The sequence below is a fragment of the Gobio gobio genome (assembly GCF_949357685.1).
Source record: "Gobio gobio genome assembly, chromosome: 15".
Lineage (NCBI taxonomy): Eukaryota > Metazoa > Chordata > Actinopteri > Cypriniformes > Gobionidae > Gobio > Gobio gobio.
Genome location: NC_137108.1, coordinates 18,285,746 through 18,306,818, shown reverse-complemented (window position 1 = coordinate 18,306,818; position 21,073 = coordinate 18,285,746). Strand labels below are relative to the sequence as shown.

At 38.2% G+C, this 21,073-nt stretch overlaps 1 protein-coding gene across 4 annotated transcripts; it reads right to left on the bottom strand.

Annotated features, from left to right (window-relative positions):
* Positions 1-282: 282 nt before the first annotated feature.
* grhl2a (grainyhead-like transcription factor 2a) lies at positions 283-20,072 on the bottom strand. 4 transcript variants are annotated; one of them, XM_079837496.1, is made up of 16 exons: positions 19,785-20,072; positions 18,631-18,817; positions 16,965-17,023; positions 16,303-16,651; positions 16,118-16,176; positions 14,156-14,312; positions 13,953-14,064; positions 10,851-10,945; positions 8,957-9,115; positions 7,042-7,126; positions 6,448-6,584; positions 6,195-6,238; positions 4,021-4,097; positions 3,814-3,899; positions 1,732-1,796; positions 283-1,623 (listed from the first exon to the last, which is right to left on the bottom strand). In XM_079837496.1, exons 1-16 carry the CDS (start codon positions 19,799-19,801, stop codon positions 1,509-1,511), a joined length of 1,803 nt encoding a protein of 600 aa, XP_079693622.1. In that variant the 5' UTR covers positions 19,802-20,072; the 3' UTR covers positions 283-1,508. The 4 variants fall into 4 exon arrangements, 3 of the variants coding, with proteins under 3 accessions (XP_079693622.1, XP_079693623.1, XP_079693624.1); XM_079837497.1 differs by having other exon boundaries at positions 886-1,623; positions 6,201-6,238; XM_079837498.1 differs by having other exon boundaries at positions 886-1,623; positions 19,647-19,810.
* Between the last annotated feature and the right edge of the window lie 1,001 nt (positions 20,073-21,073).

Sequence of the window (21,073 nt, the reverse complement as noted above, 5' to 3'; positions counted from 1 at the left end):
AATCCTAGACGATATTGTACAAAAGTACAATATATATATTATTAGGTACAAAGATGTTGTAGATAGATAGATATTTAGATAGATAATGCTAAAATAAATTATATGAATATATAAAATTTAAGAAGCACATCAATTAGACTAAGTTAACCCCATGAATACAGGATTTAAAGACAATACGCTTATTGGGGGAAATCAACAACAACAAAGAAAAACGGGAAAGAGAAGCTAAAGAGTTCTGGGTCATACCTTCAAGTTTCTCAGAAAACCCCAGAAACCAGTTTTGGAACTTGTCAGGTGCTGCTTTTAATAATATTGTTTGCTATTGGAAAACACTTCAACAGGAATCAGCAGTTCTCTCTGAACCTATACAGACAGGGATGCAGACAGTGCCTGCATAATTTTACACACACCTCAAGTAAGCCTAAGAAACAAATAAGAGTCAAAGGGTGTGTTTGCATATTAAAATGTGACATGATTAGTGCTTTTAAATTCAGTTCTCTTCTGCCTAATGTGGTTTTTCCTGAAAAAGCAGACTATCAAAACAAAAAAATGTACTGATATTTACCATGTACACACTCATGCAAATTTCATACAAATAATAAAACAACAGTTAAAATATTGTAACATTATATACTACAAAACATGATTAATACTTTCAATCTATGGACATAAGCCTACATTTGAAAGCATACTTTTGTATAAAGGAGCATGCTATTTTTCACATTATTCTAGATATTAGTCATTTTATCTATAAGGAACAGGTTAGCAGTGTGCACAGAATGGATTGTACACAAAGCTGAATGAATATCCGTTTTCCCTCTTGCTGCAGGTTTTATAAGTGACTAAACTTCAATTGGTCAGCAAATAGTTTACATGTGAACGTACAACAGTGAAGACACTCTGGACTTGTTTATTCAACTGATAAAATACAACCATAAAAAATATGTACAAGGTATGTTTTTAAAAAGACATCAAAACAACATACAACACAATAAGGAATATGGGTAAACTATACATGCATTCCATGCAACACATAAGGTGAAGAGTAGAGTGTATTCATGGCATTGTTCTGGATATAATTTACAACACAATATGTCTTCCTCGAATGATAAAGATCTCTTTAATGTTCAAATATCATGGAAGCATTGATAAAGGAAGTCAATGCATGCTAGCCTGGTACTTTTTAGGGCTTCACACTGTTGGCCACACGGGGGAGACAGCACAAAGAAGAAAAAAAAAGACATTAAACTTGACTGGCATATTATAGTGCTTTGGAAGAGCATTGTATGTGTTGTTCAGACCATAACGTTTATCTAAACAATTTAAACTGTACCATCAGGTTCACCGAAGTGCATTCCCAAGTCAACAACTCCTGAAGACGTTTTCATCTTCTAATACAGAGGTCAGAAGAACCAAATAGGAGTGTTGATGCACAGAATGAATTGTGTGCTGCTTCAGGGTCCCAATTAGGTCCTCCCAGTAGAACGATGTTATTGCGGCACTAACATTTAAATTTCAGTAAGAGTGACCCGGAAACAGTCCACCTGATTGTCAATGGCCAGGATAAACGTGTCCTCGTTGCAGTAGTGCTCAATGATGTTGTCGTCCATGTTGACCAGGATACTAGGGGTTGAATGAGAGTGAACATTAAACCAATTCCAAATTAAACAAAAACATATATTTTAGCACTGATAAAAGTTGAGAGAATGGATTAGGTAAATGTTTCCTCACCCTTTCTTGCTTTTCTTATAGATTTTAGTCATCTTCTCCATAGGAATAGAATATTTGCCTGATATCTTTGGGGGAGAAAGAAAGACCTTAAAATCTAACTTGCAGCGTAAACAGAAAATCCTCTGTGAATGGCAGCTTATTTCAACTCTGTTGTATTCAATGGAAAGTAATCTGACCTGCTACCAAATGCAGTGAAATACCTAATCCCTTCTTCCTCTTAAAGGGATAGTTCCCCCAAAAATTTAATAATTAAAACTTATTTAATTATCATGTTGTTCCAAACCTGTAAGACCTTTGTTTATCTTCGGAACACAAATGAAGATCTTTTTAGTGAAATCAGAGATTTCTGTCCCTCCATTGACAGCTATGCAACTACCACTGTGACGCTTTAAAAAGTTCATAAAGAGATTTAACAGATTTAATTTAGGCTTCTATTTACATATAAACATTGATCAACTCACACATCAGTTGTGGTAAATGGAATCTCTAGCATATTCGCTTGAGGTTCATTCTTGTGTTACGCATCATGTTTGAGCTCCTGCAAGAACCAATGAGGTTCATTCTCGTGTTACACAGCATGTTTGAGCTTTTGCAAGAACCAATGAGGTTCAATCTCGTGTTACGCAGCACATTTGAGCTTCAGCAAGAACCAATGAGGTTCAATCTCGTGTTACGAAGCACATTTGAGCTTCAGCAAGAACCAATGAGGTTCAATCTCGTGTTACGCAGCACATTTGAGCTCCTGCAAGAACCAATGAGGTTCATTCTTGAGTGTTACGCAGCACGTTTGAGCTTCCGCAAGAACCAATGAGGTTCATTCTCGTGTTACGCAGCACATTTGAGCTTCAGCAAGAACCAATGAGGTTCAATCTCGTGTTACGAAGCACATTTGAGCTTCAGCAAGAACCAATGAGGTTCAATCTCGTGTTACGCAGCACATTTGAGCTCCTGCAAGAACCAATGAGGTTCATTCTTGAGTGTTACGCAGCACGTTTGAGCTTCCGCAAGAACCAATGAGGTTCATTCTCGTGTTACGCAGCACATTTGAGCTTCTGCAAGAACCAATGAGGTTCAATCTCGTGTTACGCAGCACATTTGAGCTCCTGCAAGAACCAATGAGGTTCAATCTCGTGTTACGCAGCACATTTGAGCTTCAGCAAGAACCAATGAGGTTCATTCTCGTGTTACGCAGCACATTTGAGCTTCTGCAAGAACCAATGAGGTTCAATCTCGTGTTACGCAGCACATTTGAGCTTCAGCAAGAACCAATGAGGTTCATTCTCGTGTTACGCAGCACATTTGAGCTTCTGCAAGAACCAATGAGGTTAATTCTCGAGTGTTACGCAGTACGTTTGAGCTTCCACAATAACCAATGAGGTTCAATCTCGTGTTACGCAGCACATTTGAGCTTCTGCAAGAACCAATGAGGTTAATTCTCGAGTGTTACGCAGTACGTTTGAGCTTCAGCAAGAACCAATGAGGTTCAATCTCGTGTTACGCAGCACATTTGAGCTTCTACAAGAACCAATGAGGCTCATTCTCGAGTGTTACGCAACACATTTGAGCTTCAGCAAGAACCAATGAGGTTCATTCTCGTGTTACGCAGCACATTTGAGCTTCTGCAAGAACTAATGAGGTTTATTCTCATGTTACACAGCACATTTGATCTTCCGCAAGAACCAATGAGGTTTGCTCTTGCACGTCAAGCAGGTTCGGTTGATCTTCTGTTTCTATTCACTGATCAATGTTTATATGTGAATAAAAGACTAAATGAATTCTGCTTATCATATAAAGCGATCAAGTCTCTTCAGAAAATGTGGACTAAACCACTCAATTCATATGGATTAGTTTTACGATCTCTTTATAATCTTTTTAAAGTGTCAGTTGCATTGCTGTCTATGGAGAGGTCAGAGAGCTCTCGGATTTAATCAAAAAGATCCTCATTTGTGTTCCAAAGATGAACGAAGGTCTTACAGGTTTGGAACGACATGAGGGCGAGTAATTAATGACAGAATTTTCATTTTTGAAAAGCCTTTAAGAATCAAGGTGTAAATTCCATGTGCTGCGTGACACTGTACTTACTGCCTCAAGTAAACTTTTCAGTGTTGGAGACCTCAGCATCAGTGCATCAAAAACCTCATCAGTTTCTCTCCTTACGTACAGCAGGACTGCAGAAACATTATGTCCAGATATGATTATAAACGAATATCAAAAAGCATTAATATAGAAGAATGGGACATATTCTGTTGCCTTGACATGTAAATCCCACACATATGCAGTAATTCATACCTCTCTTGTCCTCTCTGTTGCATTTGGCGGGTGGAGAAACATCATTCTCTGGCCGGAACGGTCTTTTCAAGGCAAGCCTGCATGAGAAATTCATTTTTTTTATATACTTCTGTGATGATATATATATGATTTTATACTTTTTTCAATGTTACAATTATTACAGCAAGAAATTGATTTCACTGGTCTGATAATAATGCATATTTATAAAATAAATAATACAAATAGGGATGCACAATCTATTATTTTAATGTTATGGCCAAACACTAATAAGAAGTAACTGATAATTTTACACTATTTTGCCTAAATATATATATACAGTGAGGAAAATAAGTATTTGAACACCCTGCTATTGTGCAAGTTCTCCCACTTAGAAATCATGGAGGGGTCTGAAATTGTCATTGTAGGTGCATGTCCACTGTGAGAGACATAATCTAAAAAAAAAAAAATCCAGAAATCACAATGTATGATTTTTTAACTATTTATTTGTATGATACAGCTGCAAATAAGTATTTGAACACCTGAGAAAATCAATGTTAATATTTGGTACAGTAGCCTTTGTTTGCAATTACAGAGGTCAAACGTTTCCTGTAGTTTTTCACCAGGTTTGCACACACTGCAGGAGGGATTTTGGCCCACTCCTCCACACAGATCTTCTCTAAATTAGTCAGGTTTCTGGCCTGTCACTGAGAAACACGGAGTTTGAGCTCCCTCCAAAGATTCTCTATTAGGTTTAGGTCTGGAGACTGGCTAGGCCACGGCAGAACCTTGATATGCTTCTTACAGAGACACTCCTTGGTTATGCTGGCTGTGTGCTTCGGGTCATTGTCATGTTGGAAGACCCAGCCTCGACCAATCTTCAATGCTCTAACTGAGGGAAGGAGGTTGTTCCCCAAAATCTCGCAATACATGGCCCCGGTCATCCTCTTCTTAATACAGTGCAGTCGCCCTGTCCCATGTTAGGGTTAGGGTTAGGGTTATCATCATAATAAAAACTGCCTAAAATGACAGAAACCATCTTTAGGAAACAATTATTTGAAGTGTAATTGAATTGTTTAGTGTGTCTCGCGTCCATTCAAATACATGGAGAGGTGGGGTTTTGGAGCTATACTGGGACCAGCCACCGGGGGGCGATCGAGGCTCGGAAGCTTCAGTTTCTGACAGGAGCACTACAGGCTTGCTCCAAACACGTTTAGTGGAATTATGACCAAAAAGTTCTATTTTGGTCTCATCTGACCACATGACTTTCTCCCATGACTCCTCTGGATCATCCAAATGGTCATTGGCAAAACTTAAGACGGGCCTGGACATGTGCTGGTTTAAGCAGGGGAACCTTCCGTGCCATGCATGATTTCAAACCATGACGTCTTAGTGTATTACCAACAGTAACCTTGGAAACGGGGGTCCCAGCTCTTTTCAGGTCATTGACCAGCTCCTCCCGTGTAGTTCTGGGCTGATTTCTCACCTTTCTTAGGATCATTGAGACCCCACGAGGTAGGATCTTGCATGGAGCCCCGGTCCGAGGGAGATTGACAGTCATGTTTAGCTTCTTCCATTTTCTAATGATTGCTCCAACAGTGGACCTTTTTTCACCAAGCTGCTTGGCAATTTCCCCGTAGCCCTTTCCAGCCTTGTGGAGGTGTACAATTTTGTCTCTAGTGTCTTTGGAAAGCTCTTTGGTCTTGGCCATGTTAGTAGTTGGATTATTACTGATTGTATGGGGTGGACAGGTGTCTTTATGCAGCTAACGACCTCAAACAGGTGCATCTAATTTAGGATAATAAATGGAGTGGAGGTGGACATTTTAAAGGCAGACTAACAGGTCTTTGAGGGTCAGAATTCTAGCTGATAGACAGGTGTTCAAATACTTATTTGCAGCTGTATATATAAACAACCAAAACAAGTCATTAAGCAATCTTAGGCCTCAAAACATTATTATTTACATTTAGAGAGTTGCTACAGATTGCATTTAACATTGTTCTTAGTGCTTTTTTATTGATTTAAGTTGCATGACAGCAAAGTTAATCAAATTACAAAAATAGGGAAAAATTAAAAATTGGCCAATATTTATCCTCCATTATGATACATTTAAAAAAAAAAATCTGCAGATAACCAGTGTGGTAAAGCCTAAAAAAACAATACAATTAGATTAAAACAAGACATTCAACAGTACTCACGCTGACCCATCACTCTCCATTTCTTCAACACCAAAACTGAACACCTATAGACAAAGAGAGCACAAAACATTATAGAGACTAAAACTGCACATGCTCTACATAATAATGACATTGCTTTCAAAAAGTCCCTATGATCTAATTAAAGACTACACCTTAAAAACGACTTCTGAGCATTCCACATCAATACCCAACAATTCAGTCCTGAAACAACTTTAAAATCACTTTAAGAACTGCATTGGTCATTCCCCCATACCTGACCGGCTCTCTGGAGGTTGTTCAAATGGACATCGGGGATGAAGAGGACAGGCTGGGACTCCAGGTCTGTCATAGTTTTGAAAAGGGAAATGTCTGGCCTCTTTTGAGTTAAATTGGCAAAACTTCCTCTCTTGCCTAAGAGGGTGAAACAAAAGCAATGACTAAAATGCTGACAAAATCAGCAAGTTTTATAAAATTATATAAACATATATTCAAGAGACACCGCGGACAAAAAAAAGGTCATAGACATTTTGTGAAGAATAAGAATAAGAAAAAAAAAAGACGTTTGCCCTACAGGTTTTTACCTAATATGTGACGACTATATGAATAGTTCAGCCATGGAACTCTATTTGCGTTCTGATTGGTTGTTTCAATGTAACTTCCACAGCCAATTGATTTCACATATCCATTCCTAGGGAGCTTTATAACCACGACTCATCCAAACTAAATGCCAATTCTTATTCTAGTTCTCCGCCATTTTATCCATCATCCATGTAAAACGTATGATTCATTAAAACAGCTTCTAAGGATAATGGCACCACATGTTCAGGTTTGTATAAATTAATGTTTGGTTGACTGACAGAACTCTCACCATCATGACCATGGCCGACAGTCTGACCTTTGACCTTCTTCCGGAGCTGCTTTTTCTCCTCGTCCCGAATTTTTCGTTCAGCTCCCTGTACAGAAGAGATGAGTTTGTGTGATCATACCGTCTATTATTATATTTCAGGGCTGCCAGAGCAACGAGGACAAGCTGGCTTTTTTACCAGGTACTTTTCAAACTACAAGGCTCTTGCATTAAAAGAGCTTAAAGGAGTAGTTCACTTTAAAATGAAAATGACCCCATGATTTACTCACCCTCAAGCCATCCTAGGTGTATATGACTTTCTTCTTTCTGATGAACACAATCGGAGTTATATTAATTAATAAATATCCTAACTGGGGCGACGATTACGTCGGACAAAGTGTAAGCGTTTTGAACTGTGAGAGGTGCTACACTTCAATACGGAAGGCGGTCTGGCGGAAGCTAGATATTTTACTTTATAATGTTTTAAATATGGATATTTTTCTTACAAAACCCATCGTTTTGCTTCAGAAGGCCTTTATTAACCCCCCAGAGCTGTGTGGAGTACGTTTATGAATGATGGATGCAATTTTTTGTGTTTCAAACTCAATGTACCCCGTCACTGCCATTATAAAGCTTGGAAGGGTCAGGATATTTATTAATATAACTCTGTGTTCATCAGAAAGAAGAAAGTCATATACACCTAGGATGGCTTGAGGGTGAGTAAATCATGGGGTCATTTTCATTTTAAAGTGAACTAATCCTTTAATAATAATGTGTTGAATCAGTATCTCCAAAATTTCGATTATGTAAGTGAGCTATGCTCATATTCTGACCTTAATTGTTAATTTTGGCGACTCCTGAAATGGGTCATACCATTGACATTACCGGAGCAGTTGAAGTAAATATGCTAGAAACGCCACTCACTCAAGCAAATTTATTGCATGGACGAAGCAAGAACATAATGCAAGCGTCTAAAATGTACGTGCACAGATCAGCGGAATGATAAAGTTTGCCCTCTTTAACTTAATGCTTTTAAACCGAATGTGCGAAGCAAACCGTTTGCAGAAATAACCACAACATTAACATAACATGAGCGTGTGGTTTATCTGTCAGATGCGTGTGAAAGTAGCGTTTGCTACAGCATGACGGTAAACTCTCTGCACATTTTCTTTCGGAATCATCTTTGGCTCGTGGAAAGAATTTGTATATTTTTATTTGTGTTATAAAATGTTCAACATACACAAACGAAAACACCACTATTTACTATTAAGTGAAAAGAAGTTAGTTTAGTATTGGTTTGGAGAGTGCATGATATATAGGGTAGTCTATCCACGACTGCGGTTTATTTAATGTATTGGTAACACTGCAATAGGACTGCGTATGCAATACCATTAAATAATAGTTAACATGAATAAAGCATTTTTAAATCTTGGGTTTTGTACATTTCTACTTACCAATTATTTTTAACATCAAAATAAAGTGATAAAGTGAAAGAACCAACATGATATTACAATGTACAAAAGTATACTTATAAATAAAATTAAATTAACCAAGATGAACAAATGCATGAAAAATATATGAATTCATGATACCCAAGTTAGAATGTAGTACATGTTAACTGTGTAAATAATGCGTTTGGAACCCTAATCCTTATTATACACCTCAATACCACACTTGTTGTTGTTACACAGATATAAGGAAAGTCAGTATAATTTACTAAATAATACCCCACTAAGTTTAGTATATCATGTTGTATATCTACACTACATGTTAGTCACATAATTACAGCCACTACAGGAAATGGCAATGGCAAACACATGAAACTGCCACTGTAACTGTGGGTACTTATTGTGTAACTTGTGGAAATAACATGATTGAGGTCTGTGACTCAAATGCAGGAATATGTGAGCGACAACAAACACACCGACTCAGCACCAACCTTGTCACAGAAGACCTTGATCTGCGAGTAGGCTCTGTGGATGGGTCTGTTGCTCCTGTTATTATAACTGTAGGTGTCAATCTGGATCATAAGCGGAAGACCTTTGACTCCCTTCTGTGAGGAGAAATCTGTGCTCAGACAGTTCACCGTGATGAAAACCTGAAAAAAATAAGATGCATGCAAAGATTAGCTTGACAAAACATGCATTTCGGAGCTTGGAAAAGGTTGAGTATGATCAGGCAATCATGTCTTATTATCTTATGACAGGTGAGCCAGGGGGGCAGTTTTAACAAACCAAGCTGCTCAACTATAAAGGGAATGTTTGCATTGTAATGTTTAAAAACGGTGCAGTAAGGGACCGTTCACACAGAACATGTTTTTACATTTAAAAACTAGAAAACGACGCAGTAAGGCATGGCCTTCTAAAAGTGTGGGAGGAGTTTAACTTAAAAACGTCTCAAGACCTTGCATTTTTGTGTTTTTAAAACTTCTTTTGTAGTGCTAGACAATATGCCCACCTTGCAAATATTTACAAAAAAAAAAAAAACATTTCAAAAGCAGTGCAATGGAATGGAAAAATGCATTTTTAACTTAACAAAGCATCTTTCGAGCATGTGTACAATGCTTATAAAAGCTGTAAATACGTGCTGCAACAGTCCAGTACTAGCGTTATTGGTTCAACCAATGGCACAATTGTAGGGGACAGGACTATCTGTTTGGCCAATGGGAGACAAAGTGAGAGTTTGGGAAACATGTTAGAGGTGTTAGTGAAATTACACACCTCAACTTCATGCTTTACAAACTGTCTGATTAATAGACTGGTCCTGAATAAAAAAGGGATTATGGGATTGCCTGCCAGAATGCAGAAAAATGTCAGTTTTCCTTTAAAAATCTTTCTAGTACAAGCGTCTTTAATCTACATAAGACCCCCACATCTATCCAGCTTTACATCTATTCAGTTGTGACCTTTTATATGGAATAATCAATCTTCCGTTGAATTATAAATCTTCAAATAAAATCTCTAAATGGCAACTAAACCAAACCACATAACTTCATTGTGACCCTCTCTGCGGTTTATTCAAATAGTACGCAAAACAAAATTGATTTAAAATATTCCCAACTGTAACCTGTTTTATGCCAATACATCAAGAGACACTGGAAAAACGACTGTTGAGAGATGAAAGCTGGCGAATCTTTCAGCCCGAGGTGAAAATAGTTTCCCACTGACGGTCTCCCGTCCTTTCATGTCTGTGCCTGTAGCTGTTGTTTCATAGAGGAGCTTGTTGTTCAATGTTATGAGAACCAGTCGCTTTCTCAGGGCCACGTGATCAATTCTGACAGGAATCCGTTAGCAAACGCTTACACGGACAAATCTTTCACAACAAATCTTTCTAGTGTGGGCTCTGTCTTTCTGTGTGAATGTGCATGTGGGTGCAAGTATCACTGAAATCTTACAACATCCTTCTACGCTATTAAATCATCATCAGTTGGCTCTTGTGAAAATGAAAGGCATGTAGATGTTTATATTCTTGCCAACTTTATCAATGGTTTTTTAGGAAACGCCATATTCACACATTATCTGAATCAAGAAACTTTCGTCTTCTATTATAATTACATATCGGGCTACTTCAAAAGCCCGATTTTAAAAGACAAATATTGACGAGCAATGGGTGGACCTCCTCCCTTAAGTGCGCACTTAAAATAAGCTTGTTAAGCACTGGAGCTAAAAAGGAAAAATCCTGACAGTGAATAGCATGCTGCAGGGAAGAGGAGGAGAAGGAGGTTGTAATCTCCTCAGGCCTGAGCGGTTGTTATCAAACAACTCCAGCTTGATCCACACACAGCTATCTTAACATCCAGGTACACACTCTGGGAATCGAAACTGAAGTCTCACCTTTGCCTCTTCATTGACGTCCCAGGTGAAGGACACAGCATTGTATGCGATTTCCTCAATGTTGCCAATGGTGTTAAAGCTCTCTTTATAGTCAGCTGAGGGGTGGAAATTAGTTGAGAATTAGTAATCATTTTCATTTGTAATCTTAATTTATTCATTTAAGGCCTTGTGTATAGGGTTCAAATGTCTTAGGCCACATAAAAAAATTTTTAAAAAAAATCTGTGCATTGTTTATTATTTTTATTCATCTAAATAAGCGCAATGGCAGTAAATCACTCAATAATTTATTGATTATTTTTCATGTTTTAAATTACACACACAGGTGAAGTGAATAACACTCTTCATCACGGCACCTGTTAGTGGGTGGGATATATTAGGCAGCAAGTGAACATTTTGTCCTCAAAGTTGATGTGTTAGAAGCAGGAAAAATAGGCAAGTGTAAGGATTTGAGCGAGTTTGAAAAGGGCGAAATTGTGATGGTTAGACGACTGGGTCAGAGCATCTCCAAAACTGCAGCTCTTATGGGGTGTTCCCGGTCTGCAGTGGTCAGTATCTATCAAAAGTGGTAAGAAAGAAACAGTGGTGAACCGGCGACAGGGTCAAGGCTCATTGATGCACGTGGGGTGCGAAGGCTGGCCCGTGTGGTCAGATCAAACAGACGAGCTAAATCTGGGATTCAAGATCTTATTTAGAAAAAATAATAATAAATTGAATAAAATGACTACAATAAGTATAGTATAAATAAAATTAGTATAAGTATAGTATAGATTTATCTAATTATATTTAGATTTGAATCATTTTAAAATTTAGAATTTATACTGATTTTATTTATTTTATTATGTTTTTTTAAAAAACAAGAAATTACATGATGTACATAAATATTTAGTATTATTTTACATTATTATAGTTTTTATACATTATATAGTATTAACATGTTTTATTCTACATCATCAAGTCTCTAATCAAGTTTGTGACCATTTGAACTCAGTTGTGCAAAAGTCCAGTTCATTGAAACAATCTCAAATCATGGAGAACGTTATCATCAGGTTTTGCCGGCTTGAGTTCTGCTCAAATTAAAGCAAACTGTGGACACACCAAATACTATATAAAGGACATTCATGCCAATTTACACGTTCAACTTGTCACTCAGATTGTTATGCTGATATTATTAATATTAAATACAAAATGCTACATTTTCACAAAGACTTTTGCACCTCGCTGTATTTTTAAACAACATGAAGACCAGATAAATGTGAGAAAGCATTTTCATGTTTTGCCCTGAGTAAAATATGTATATAATATGCAAAGTTGCAAACAAATTTGTGCACTTCAGGTTATATTCAGAGTCATTTAAGATTCAAACTTTGACCTTAGACGCTTAGGCGTTCTATTACACGCTTCACAACTATGACATGGTACCTGCCTGCTGTGTAAATACAACTCCGCTTAAATGTACGGCAGATGTTACTCAAGCCTTCCGTTTACAAAAGAGCAGGACCCTTTCCCAAGCCCCCATTTGTCTAAGGATTCAACCTCCCCCCCTAAACGGTTAACGCTCCTATTCAAATCCTGATCTTCAGCCTCAGGCACTATGAAAAATCCCTGGATACTGTTATTCAAATCAGGACAACATCAGGATCAGCAGATCGGGTTTCATTCTTCCAAAATCATGCCCAAACCACGTCAGGTTGCCAGCTGCCACGGAGAAGACCATCACAGTGCCCCCCCAGGTGTCAAAACCCCCCTTCCTTTAACCTGACCCCTCATTGTCCTTACATTTCCCAACTGGGAGTTATGATGGAATACTTTGCCCTAAGCATTGTGCTAAAGTTGCAGACCCTTTTTTAGGATACACCTCAAATAAAGTGAATGGAGAAAAGGATGAACAAAGGAAGGGGACTCCGGTTATCCCAGAGATGCAGACACAGAGAATAAAAGAGGGAAAAAAGAATAGACTGTAATGATGCACACATACAAAGACACACCCCGAAACACTGGGTAGGTATAATTTTTCAGGTACGGTCATATTAATAGTTGTTCTGCAATAATTGCAATTGCAGTTGAAAATTTTTATAGGAATCCACACAATCAGGAATTTTGCACACCGCAAAAGAATGTTTCCTTCCTCAGTATTTCCATCTCGTTTCAGTACAAATATCTGAACATCCTTAAATCAAGCTGACAAGCAAAATTACTTAAAGAGATAGTTCACCCAAAAATTCCCTCAAGCTGCTCCAAACCTGTATGAGTTTCTTTGTTCTGTTGAACACAAAGAACATATTTTGTAGAATGTTGGTAATCAAACAGTTGACGGTAGCCATTGGCTTCCATTGTAAGAAAAAAAATACTATGGGAGTCAATGGCTACGGTCAACTGTCTGGTAACCAACACTCTTTATAATATCTTCTTTTGTGTTCAACAGAAGAAAGGAACTCATACAACAACATGAGGGTGAGTAAATGATGTCAGAATTTTCATTTTGGGGTGAACTATCCCTTTAAAATATTCCGTCTTGTTTTCTGAATTGCTCAAAATTAAGTGACTATGTATAACACATAGAGGTATGAAAAATAAACTTAATTTAAAGGGAAAACCACTTTATTTTTCTTACCGCATTGGCAGATATTTTTCTTGTTTTAAGCATAAAGTCACTTAATTTTGATACCTTTTTCAGACAACAAGACTTATCTCGTGTCTCAGCTCCACAGATTGAGCAATGGACATTTTTGCCCATGAGATTTGGAGGAAATTAGCCAAAAACCGTGCATGTTCAAAGTGTTTTTTGACCTTGGATGCATGTAAGCCAGGGGTGTCCAAATTCGGTCCTGGAGGGCCACTGTCCTGCACAGTTGGGCTCCAACTTGCCTCAACACACCTGTCTTGAAGATTCTAGTACTGTATGCCTACTAAGACTTTGATCAGCTGGTTCAGGTGTGTTTAACTGGGGCTGGAGCTAAACTTTGCAGGACAGTGGCCCTCCAGGAGCAGGACTGGACACCCCTGATGTAAATGTATCGTAGGAGACCTCCAAAACAAAGTTAAAAACCTTTACAATAGCATAAGGGGACATATGTAAAAGATATACATCAAGCAGAATCTCACCTATGTCAAGGACTCTCTGTTTGGCCGTGTGCTGACGGTTGTGCCAGTAGTTCCAGTGTTTTAGCTGCTCATCTCGACACTTCTCCTGTCCAAACACCACCATCACTACACTCTGAGAGAGACAAGAGTTACATTACAATGGTTCTGGTATTCCTTAATATCAAATATGGTACAGGGCTTGTCATGGTAACAGCAGAACTCACCCGCACTTTACTGATGGGATGACGAAGGCCCTTGTTGGCCCCGGTCTCACGGAGAGTAATGCCGTAGAACTGGCCTTTGTTCAGATAGATCATGGGCCCATCGCCGGCCTTCTCGCGGACAGAACGACTCGCTTCTATATTGTACTGGAACATATCTCTATAGGAGAGGATGGGACAAATTTTGTGTGAATAGAAACATTTTTGAAAGAAAAAACACATTATTTGTCCTTATTTGTGTGAAAAAAAACAGCTCAACGCTAGACGACCGACACAAGAAAAGCAAGTCTTTTTGGCACAAGTCAATTTGCTATATGATTTACATTCAATATTTTAGAAAGTCATATATAAATATATTTATGGCTGTAAATCAGACAAATGATCACCGAACCCCACATTACTTCCATTTTCCATGACACACTTACATCTTTTTGGACATAGCAGTCCTACATTTGTTAAATAATTGTGGGAAAAGAGAGATTTCTGCAGTTGTTTTATTATAGGTGGGCACTGTTTTGTAATCAGCCTTACAAAATGTATATAGATATCTAATAGCCAATATATTGGCTTCATCATATAAATATTTAATATATTATCATTTATTATCAATAACCAGATTTTTTATGTAGCGTATTGACTGGGTTTTGGGGTGCCAAGTTATAAGTAAAAAAATTATAATATTAATGTCAACCCTACATAGGATTCTGTGTGTCATTCCTTAACATATGAACTCTTTTGAGCTAAAGTAACAAACTAGCAGGCAACAATAAACCAATTTTCATTACAGTGAGTGTTTTGTATTCATTTCACTCTTATCCCATCACACCCAAACACAATATAGAAAAAAACAACAACAACAAAAAATCATTTCAAATAACCAATTGACTTCAAATGCTTTAAATACGCTAACACGTTTCTAGAGGTACCTCTCCTAAACCTGATTCATTCAGACCAAGATTAATGACCATTAAAAAGTAGGCTATACAACAAAACGGGTATAATGGAAGTGTTTCAAATTCAATGAGATCTCAGTTGTAAAACAGTTCAAACACGCATTGATTCAATTTATACAGTTCAAACACTCCAGGACAGTTCATGATTCGTTCAACAATTCAAACGTTCAGAGTCTTTTTCACGGTTCAAGGATTCAGTGACTCAGTTCAAACAGTTCATGATTCGTTCAACAATTCAAACGTTCAGAGTCTTTTTCACGGTTCAATGATTCAATGACTCAGTTCAAACAGCTAATGATTCGTTCCACAATTCAAACGTTCAGAGTCTCTCACTGTTCAAAGATTCAGGGACTCAGTTCAAACAGTTCATGATTCGTTCACAATTCAAACGTTCAGAGTCTCTCCCTGTTCAAGGATTCAATGCAACTATTCAATGTACTATCCGTTGTCTAAATGATGCATCGCTCTTTTCAAGCAGGTTTACAAGAAAATGCAATAATAACAGAGAGTCTACAGAGGAACAGTTCCTGATTTTGAATTTTTGTTCATGACTCTAATACAGAAATCCATCATGTACTCAAATGTACTTTTGCAGAGAATGTATATCTATAATATAAATGGATTCAGCAAAAAAAAAAATCAAAGATGTATTGATCAAAAGTGACAGTATAGACTTTTACGTTGTTACAATGTTACGTTGTTGCAACATTTTATTGCAAATAAATGTTCCTTTGAACTTTCTAATCATCAAAGAATCCTGAAAGAATGTGTCACACTCACAATACTATTAAGCAGAACAACTGTTTTCACTATGATCACCAAATCTGAAAGATCACGTGACACTGAAGACACTGAAAATTCAACTTTGCCATCACAGGAATAAATTACATTTTAAAATATATTAAAATAAAGACAGATATTTTAAATTCACAATATTACTGTTTTTACTGTATTTTAAGCAAATAAATGCAGCCTTGGATTAAGGTTTAGGATTAAGGTTTGCTGTACTTACACTCGTGGATGTTCCTGGCTGAAATTTTCCGCCACTACTGTGGTGGGCACTCTGTACTTCTGAAAAACAGTATATGACAGATGCGTGAACGTACTGAAGAAACTGCATTACATATGATTCCTGAGATGTATAATGGCCTGTAGCTACCATTAGCAGTGATTGTCATAAACTGCCAGAAACCTCACCATAGTCTCCTCAGGGTAGGAGTCCTCATAGGTGCTACTATCTGGTGTACTACACTGTTCATCCTTCATGTATCCGTCGTGGCTGGCGCTCGCTGAATCCTGTAGAGCCGAGTGGTAGTGCATGCGCTGATACTGAAGCCCCTGATGCTGGTGATGGTTGGAGAATGACTGAGCATAAACCTCGGCCTTCACAGTGGCCACAACACCCTCCTCAACCGGCATTGTATCGAACATATCCTGCTTACTTTCTGCACTGTGCATGTCCGTATTCAAGGACAGGTTGACTGGACGTGACTTCAGGACATGTATACGATTCTCTGTGGACTCAAAACCATCTTGACCGATCCGACTGAAAGAAAGAGGTCAGAAATCAAAGGGGTTAGTCCAAGTTATTCCAGTCGGAACATAGATTTTTTTTTTTCCATTTATACCTGGAAATAAAGGTAAAAATTAAAACAATTAAATTAATGGCCTAAAATGAAGGAATACATAAGATATAATGATATCAATAAAATGCAAGCAAATTATTTAGTTGCTACTACCAAAGCACAAGATGGTGTTTGGGTCATTCTCAACTCATGCTGGACAACATAGATCACCAAGTTCATTTCAGTTCAACCTTTGACTCAAACTCTTATGCTATGCCTGTGTGTTTGACCGACCTCTTCTCATGATCTTCTGGAAGTTTGGGTACTGGTAGGAGCCTCTTCTCTTTAGGAACCTAAAGGAAAACGAGATGGTATAATAACTTCCAGATAAAATGTCTTCAAATATTTACACCCCTAACAGGCACATTCATTTCCTTCTTAAAGGAACAGCTTATGCTAATTTGCTGTTAAAGGACAACTCCGGTGAAAAATGAACCTAGGGGTAATTAACACATGGTTACCGAGTAGATCGTTCTCTGGGATGCGTTTTCATGAAAATCGAATGTAAAGAGTTTGATCTCTAAAAACAGATTAGCTTATAACGCTAGTATATGGCGCATAGAATAAGACAAATTAAATCGCTAGTTAATACCACTAACAAGGCTCAAAATAGCCTCACACTAACACGATAGCATAATGAGGGTCCCTACATGCAAACCCAAGCATTGAGAACTTTGTAAGTGTACAAACAGTTTAATAAGAAGATACTTTATACAGACAGTACATTACGCGTATACAGACAGGAGCCATCTTGGAAAACAGTCTCGACAAGTCGAGCCACGGTTGAATAATCCGCCATCTCTTTAGTGTGTATCCTTTGGAAGCACTAGTCTCTGTTGCGTTCAGTTTTTTTTTTAAATTATTTTTATTTATTTATTTTCTCTGTTGCGTTCAGTGCTTTCTTCCGGAAACAACGGACCATAGGAGATTCCAAGTCACTTAGCACAGCGCTCGTGGCTCGACTTTTCCAAGATGGCTCCTGTCTGTATACGCGTAATGTACAGTCTTTATAAAGTATCTTCTTATTAAACTGTTTGTACACTTACAAAGTTCTCAATGCTTTGGTTTGCATGTAGGGACCCTCATTATGCTACCGTGTTAGTGTGAGGCTATCTTGAGCCTTGTTAGTGGTATTAGCAATTTAATTTGACTTATTCTATGCCCCATATACTAGCGTTATAAGCTAATCTGTTTTTAGAGATAAAACTCTTTACATTCGATTTTCATGAAAACGCATCCCACAGAACGATCTACTCGGTAACCATGTGTTAATTACCCCAAGGTTCATTTTTCACCGGAGTTGTCCTTTAATTTACTCCATCCCAGATTTAGGTGACTTTTCTTCTTCAGTAGAACAGTAAAGAAGATTTTTTTAGATAAAACCGTGGTGCGTGTTCACCAGCAATATGAACATCTAAAGCGGTTTAAAAGTACTGGCTGACGATTTCGATGTAACACTAGACAACGTTAAATATTTTACTCCGCGTCAGCTCACGCGTGAGGTCACTCCCGCACATACGTCATTACACGACAGGAAGCTCGCGCTGCAGACTCTCGTGAACGCGCTCTGAGGTAAAAATTTTGTAAATAATGTTTAGTTTCTTGCATAGGCCGATCATTTCACTTCTTAAGACTGCAATGTATCGTCAGGAGCCACGGGTATTCATTTTGTTTTGTCTGCATATGTTTTTTTAAATCTCAAAGTGACGGCACCCATTAACTTCCATTATATGAATCAGCAAGAACCACGGCTTCAGCTAAAAACCTTCTTTCCTGTTCTACTGAAGAAAAAGAAGTCACCTACTTCTTGGCTGGCCTGAGGGTGAGTAGATCAACAGCAAATGTATATTTTTGGGTGAAATATCCCTTTAACTGTAGTGCGTTAGAGATGACCTCTGACCTTATAGTAATCATAAAGGATTCCCAGGGCGGCCACACTATCCTCATCTCCATTAATGCTCATCATGGCCTTGGTGGCAGCGGTCAGTGGATTCTCCAAGTAAGATTTCCATGCCTCATCTTCACTCGTGAAGGCACGGCGTGATGGAATGTTCATCTCATTAGGGACCACGACCACCAGACGCTTGCTGTAAAATACAGGCACAGTATTTTAAAAAGAGGGCACATAAAAGGGTCTAGATACAAGTATGATGATCAATATACACACACACACACACACGAGATTGAAGATATATATCAAACAATCTGAAGCATAGACAAAATAATAAATAAATAAATGGACGACAGGCTTGATCCCAATAATACCACCTCTCTCTATACCTTAGGGTTCATGAAATTTACAAAGGGCTGGAGCACACAACTGCAATTCCCAGCACTATCCTTTTACATTTTCCACACAACTGCTTTTTTTTCTGAGGGACAATGGACTATATCCTGCTGGATATTGATACTACAGTGAGGAAAGGGTTGCATGGGAGGGGCTGTACAAGGATGTTAGCTAAAATAAGCCACCTGCCCCGACCCACCGTTACAGTTGTTCTACAGCAAACAAACACAAACAGAACAGGAAGAGAAAAAACCATCAATCTGTCACACTTGTTCTGTCTTGTTGCAATGTATATCGCCCATACACTGGTAATCATCTAAATAAATATATAATAACATATATTTATATAATGAATTAATTAAACATATTTCTAATAATAATTCAATTCACATTTATTTGTATAGCACTCGTTACAATACATATTTTAAATGCATGTGTCTACATTACAAGCTAGAGTGATAACAGAGATATAATAATAATACAATATAGTGGGAGTTCCTCAGGGTTCTATTTTTGGGCCTTTTCATTTTTCTTTTTAGGTTATACTTTAAGTAATGTAATAAAATACCCATTGGATCAAAGCATTCTGAAACAAAACATGTACTTAGCAACTTATCAAACAAAACAACCTGCTACGATGACATGACGTCACACACGAAGATACAAGACGTCACGAAATCTCCCAGTCTAAAAAACTTGTCGCTATATAATGTACTTAAGCTTGCAATTTCTTATAGATAGTATAAGTGTTTACACTGGCGACTTACTTCTCCTCCTGAGCCATGTGCAGTGCGGGGCTCCCACGGTGAAACTGGACTTTCAGGTCGGTGAAGATGTGGCAGGTGAGTCGCAGGGAACGGCTGAATGAAAACTCGGACTACAGGTCAAACAACTTCTCGCATCCGACTCTCATTACAGCATCCTCCGTCTGTTCCGCACAAAGGAGAGCAGCCAAACATTCAGGATCAAGCGGTAAATTGTGTTAATTCTAGGAAGTCTCAAGGTGACTGTTATTGTGAGCAAGCAAAGGTGCGCTCTCATTACCTGGAGGAGGGAACGAACCGGCCAATCCACACGCGGCTGCTTTGATTCGGAGATGGCGATTGGCTGTATGGTAGAAAGAAGGCGTGGCAGCAATACCTGCACGACGTTATACTGTTAAAACATGCATCTGAAATAGAAAATCCAATTGTGTTCGTGGGAATTTTTCATAATTGCGCAATGACATTTCACTCGAGAGGCGTTTTTATGGCGAATTTTTCAACGTTGGTTAAACCTCTAAATGTTGAAAAGATAAAAGAAGACGAATGATTGGAGAAGCTCGGCTAGGAGCGAGATTGTATCTGCACTGTACATAATACTGACAGGTGGCAGAGCAGTCTATATGTAGGCTATAATGAAATATGACTTCTGTTTCCATTGACTTGTTCTTGTTGGGAAAGGGAATGTTTGTTCACATTTATCCCTCTGTCTGAGCTTATCCAAATACAGCTATTGTTGACCAGCAGACTTCTATTTGTTTGTTAGGGCTGCAAATAAAAGTGTCTGTTAGACTAACAGGTGTGGCTCTGTTTTAAAGGCTTCCAATGTGCTCTTTCTTTGCCTGGATCGGGGGATCTGGGATTTGGTCGGCCTGGGCTCAGCTCCTATAGTACCGTGTGTGCTTTTAATGTGAAAACCAGTAAAAAAAAAAACACTAGAAGAAACTCAGATGTAAGTGCTAATGTGTTCGTGACACATCACAGGTGAGCAGGCTTCAACAAGACTCGAAGTGAGGTGAAATCTAATGACCTACTGTTGTCAGTCATGGGAACCGAAACTGACACCTGAGTGCACAACAATATTTCATAATTTTCACCAATTTAAGATGTTTAGAGAGAGGGGGGCAAATAAAAGTACATTTATTAGCAGTCTGTTTTCTGTAATTGCTTGTCTTGTTCTGTCATGAATAAAACAACAAACAAACACTCAGTTCTACTTGATCCGCATCCTCATCACACTTCATGGGACATTTCACAAGGGGTGGGGCATGCCTCAAAAGAAAAAGAACCTGTTT

What these genes read in the sequence shown, in the direction of transcription:
- grhl2a (XM_079837496.1), bottom strand. An exon ending in ACGTCAATGAAGAGGCAAAG is followed by an intron (nt 9,116 to 10,850) that starts GTGAGACTTCAG and finishes TATTTTTTTCAG; the next exon opens with GTTTTCATCACGGTGAACTG. An exon ending in ATGGAGAGTGATGGGTCAGC is followed by an intron (nt 4,098 to 6,194) that starts GTGAGTACTGTT and finishes TTTCTCATGCAG; the next exon opens with GCTTGCCTTGAAAAGACCGT.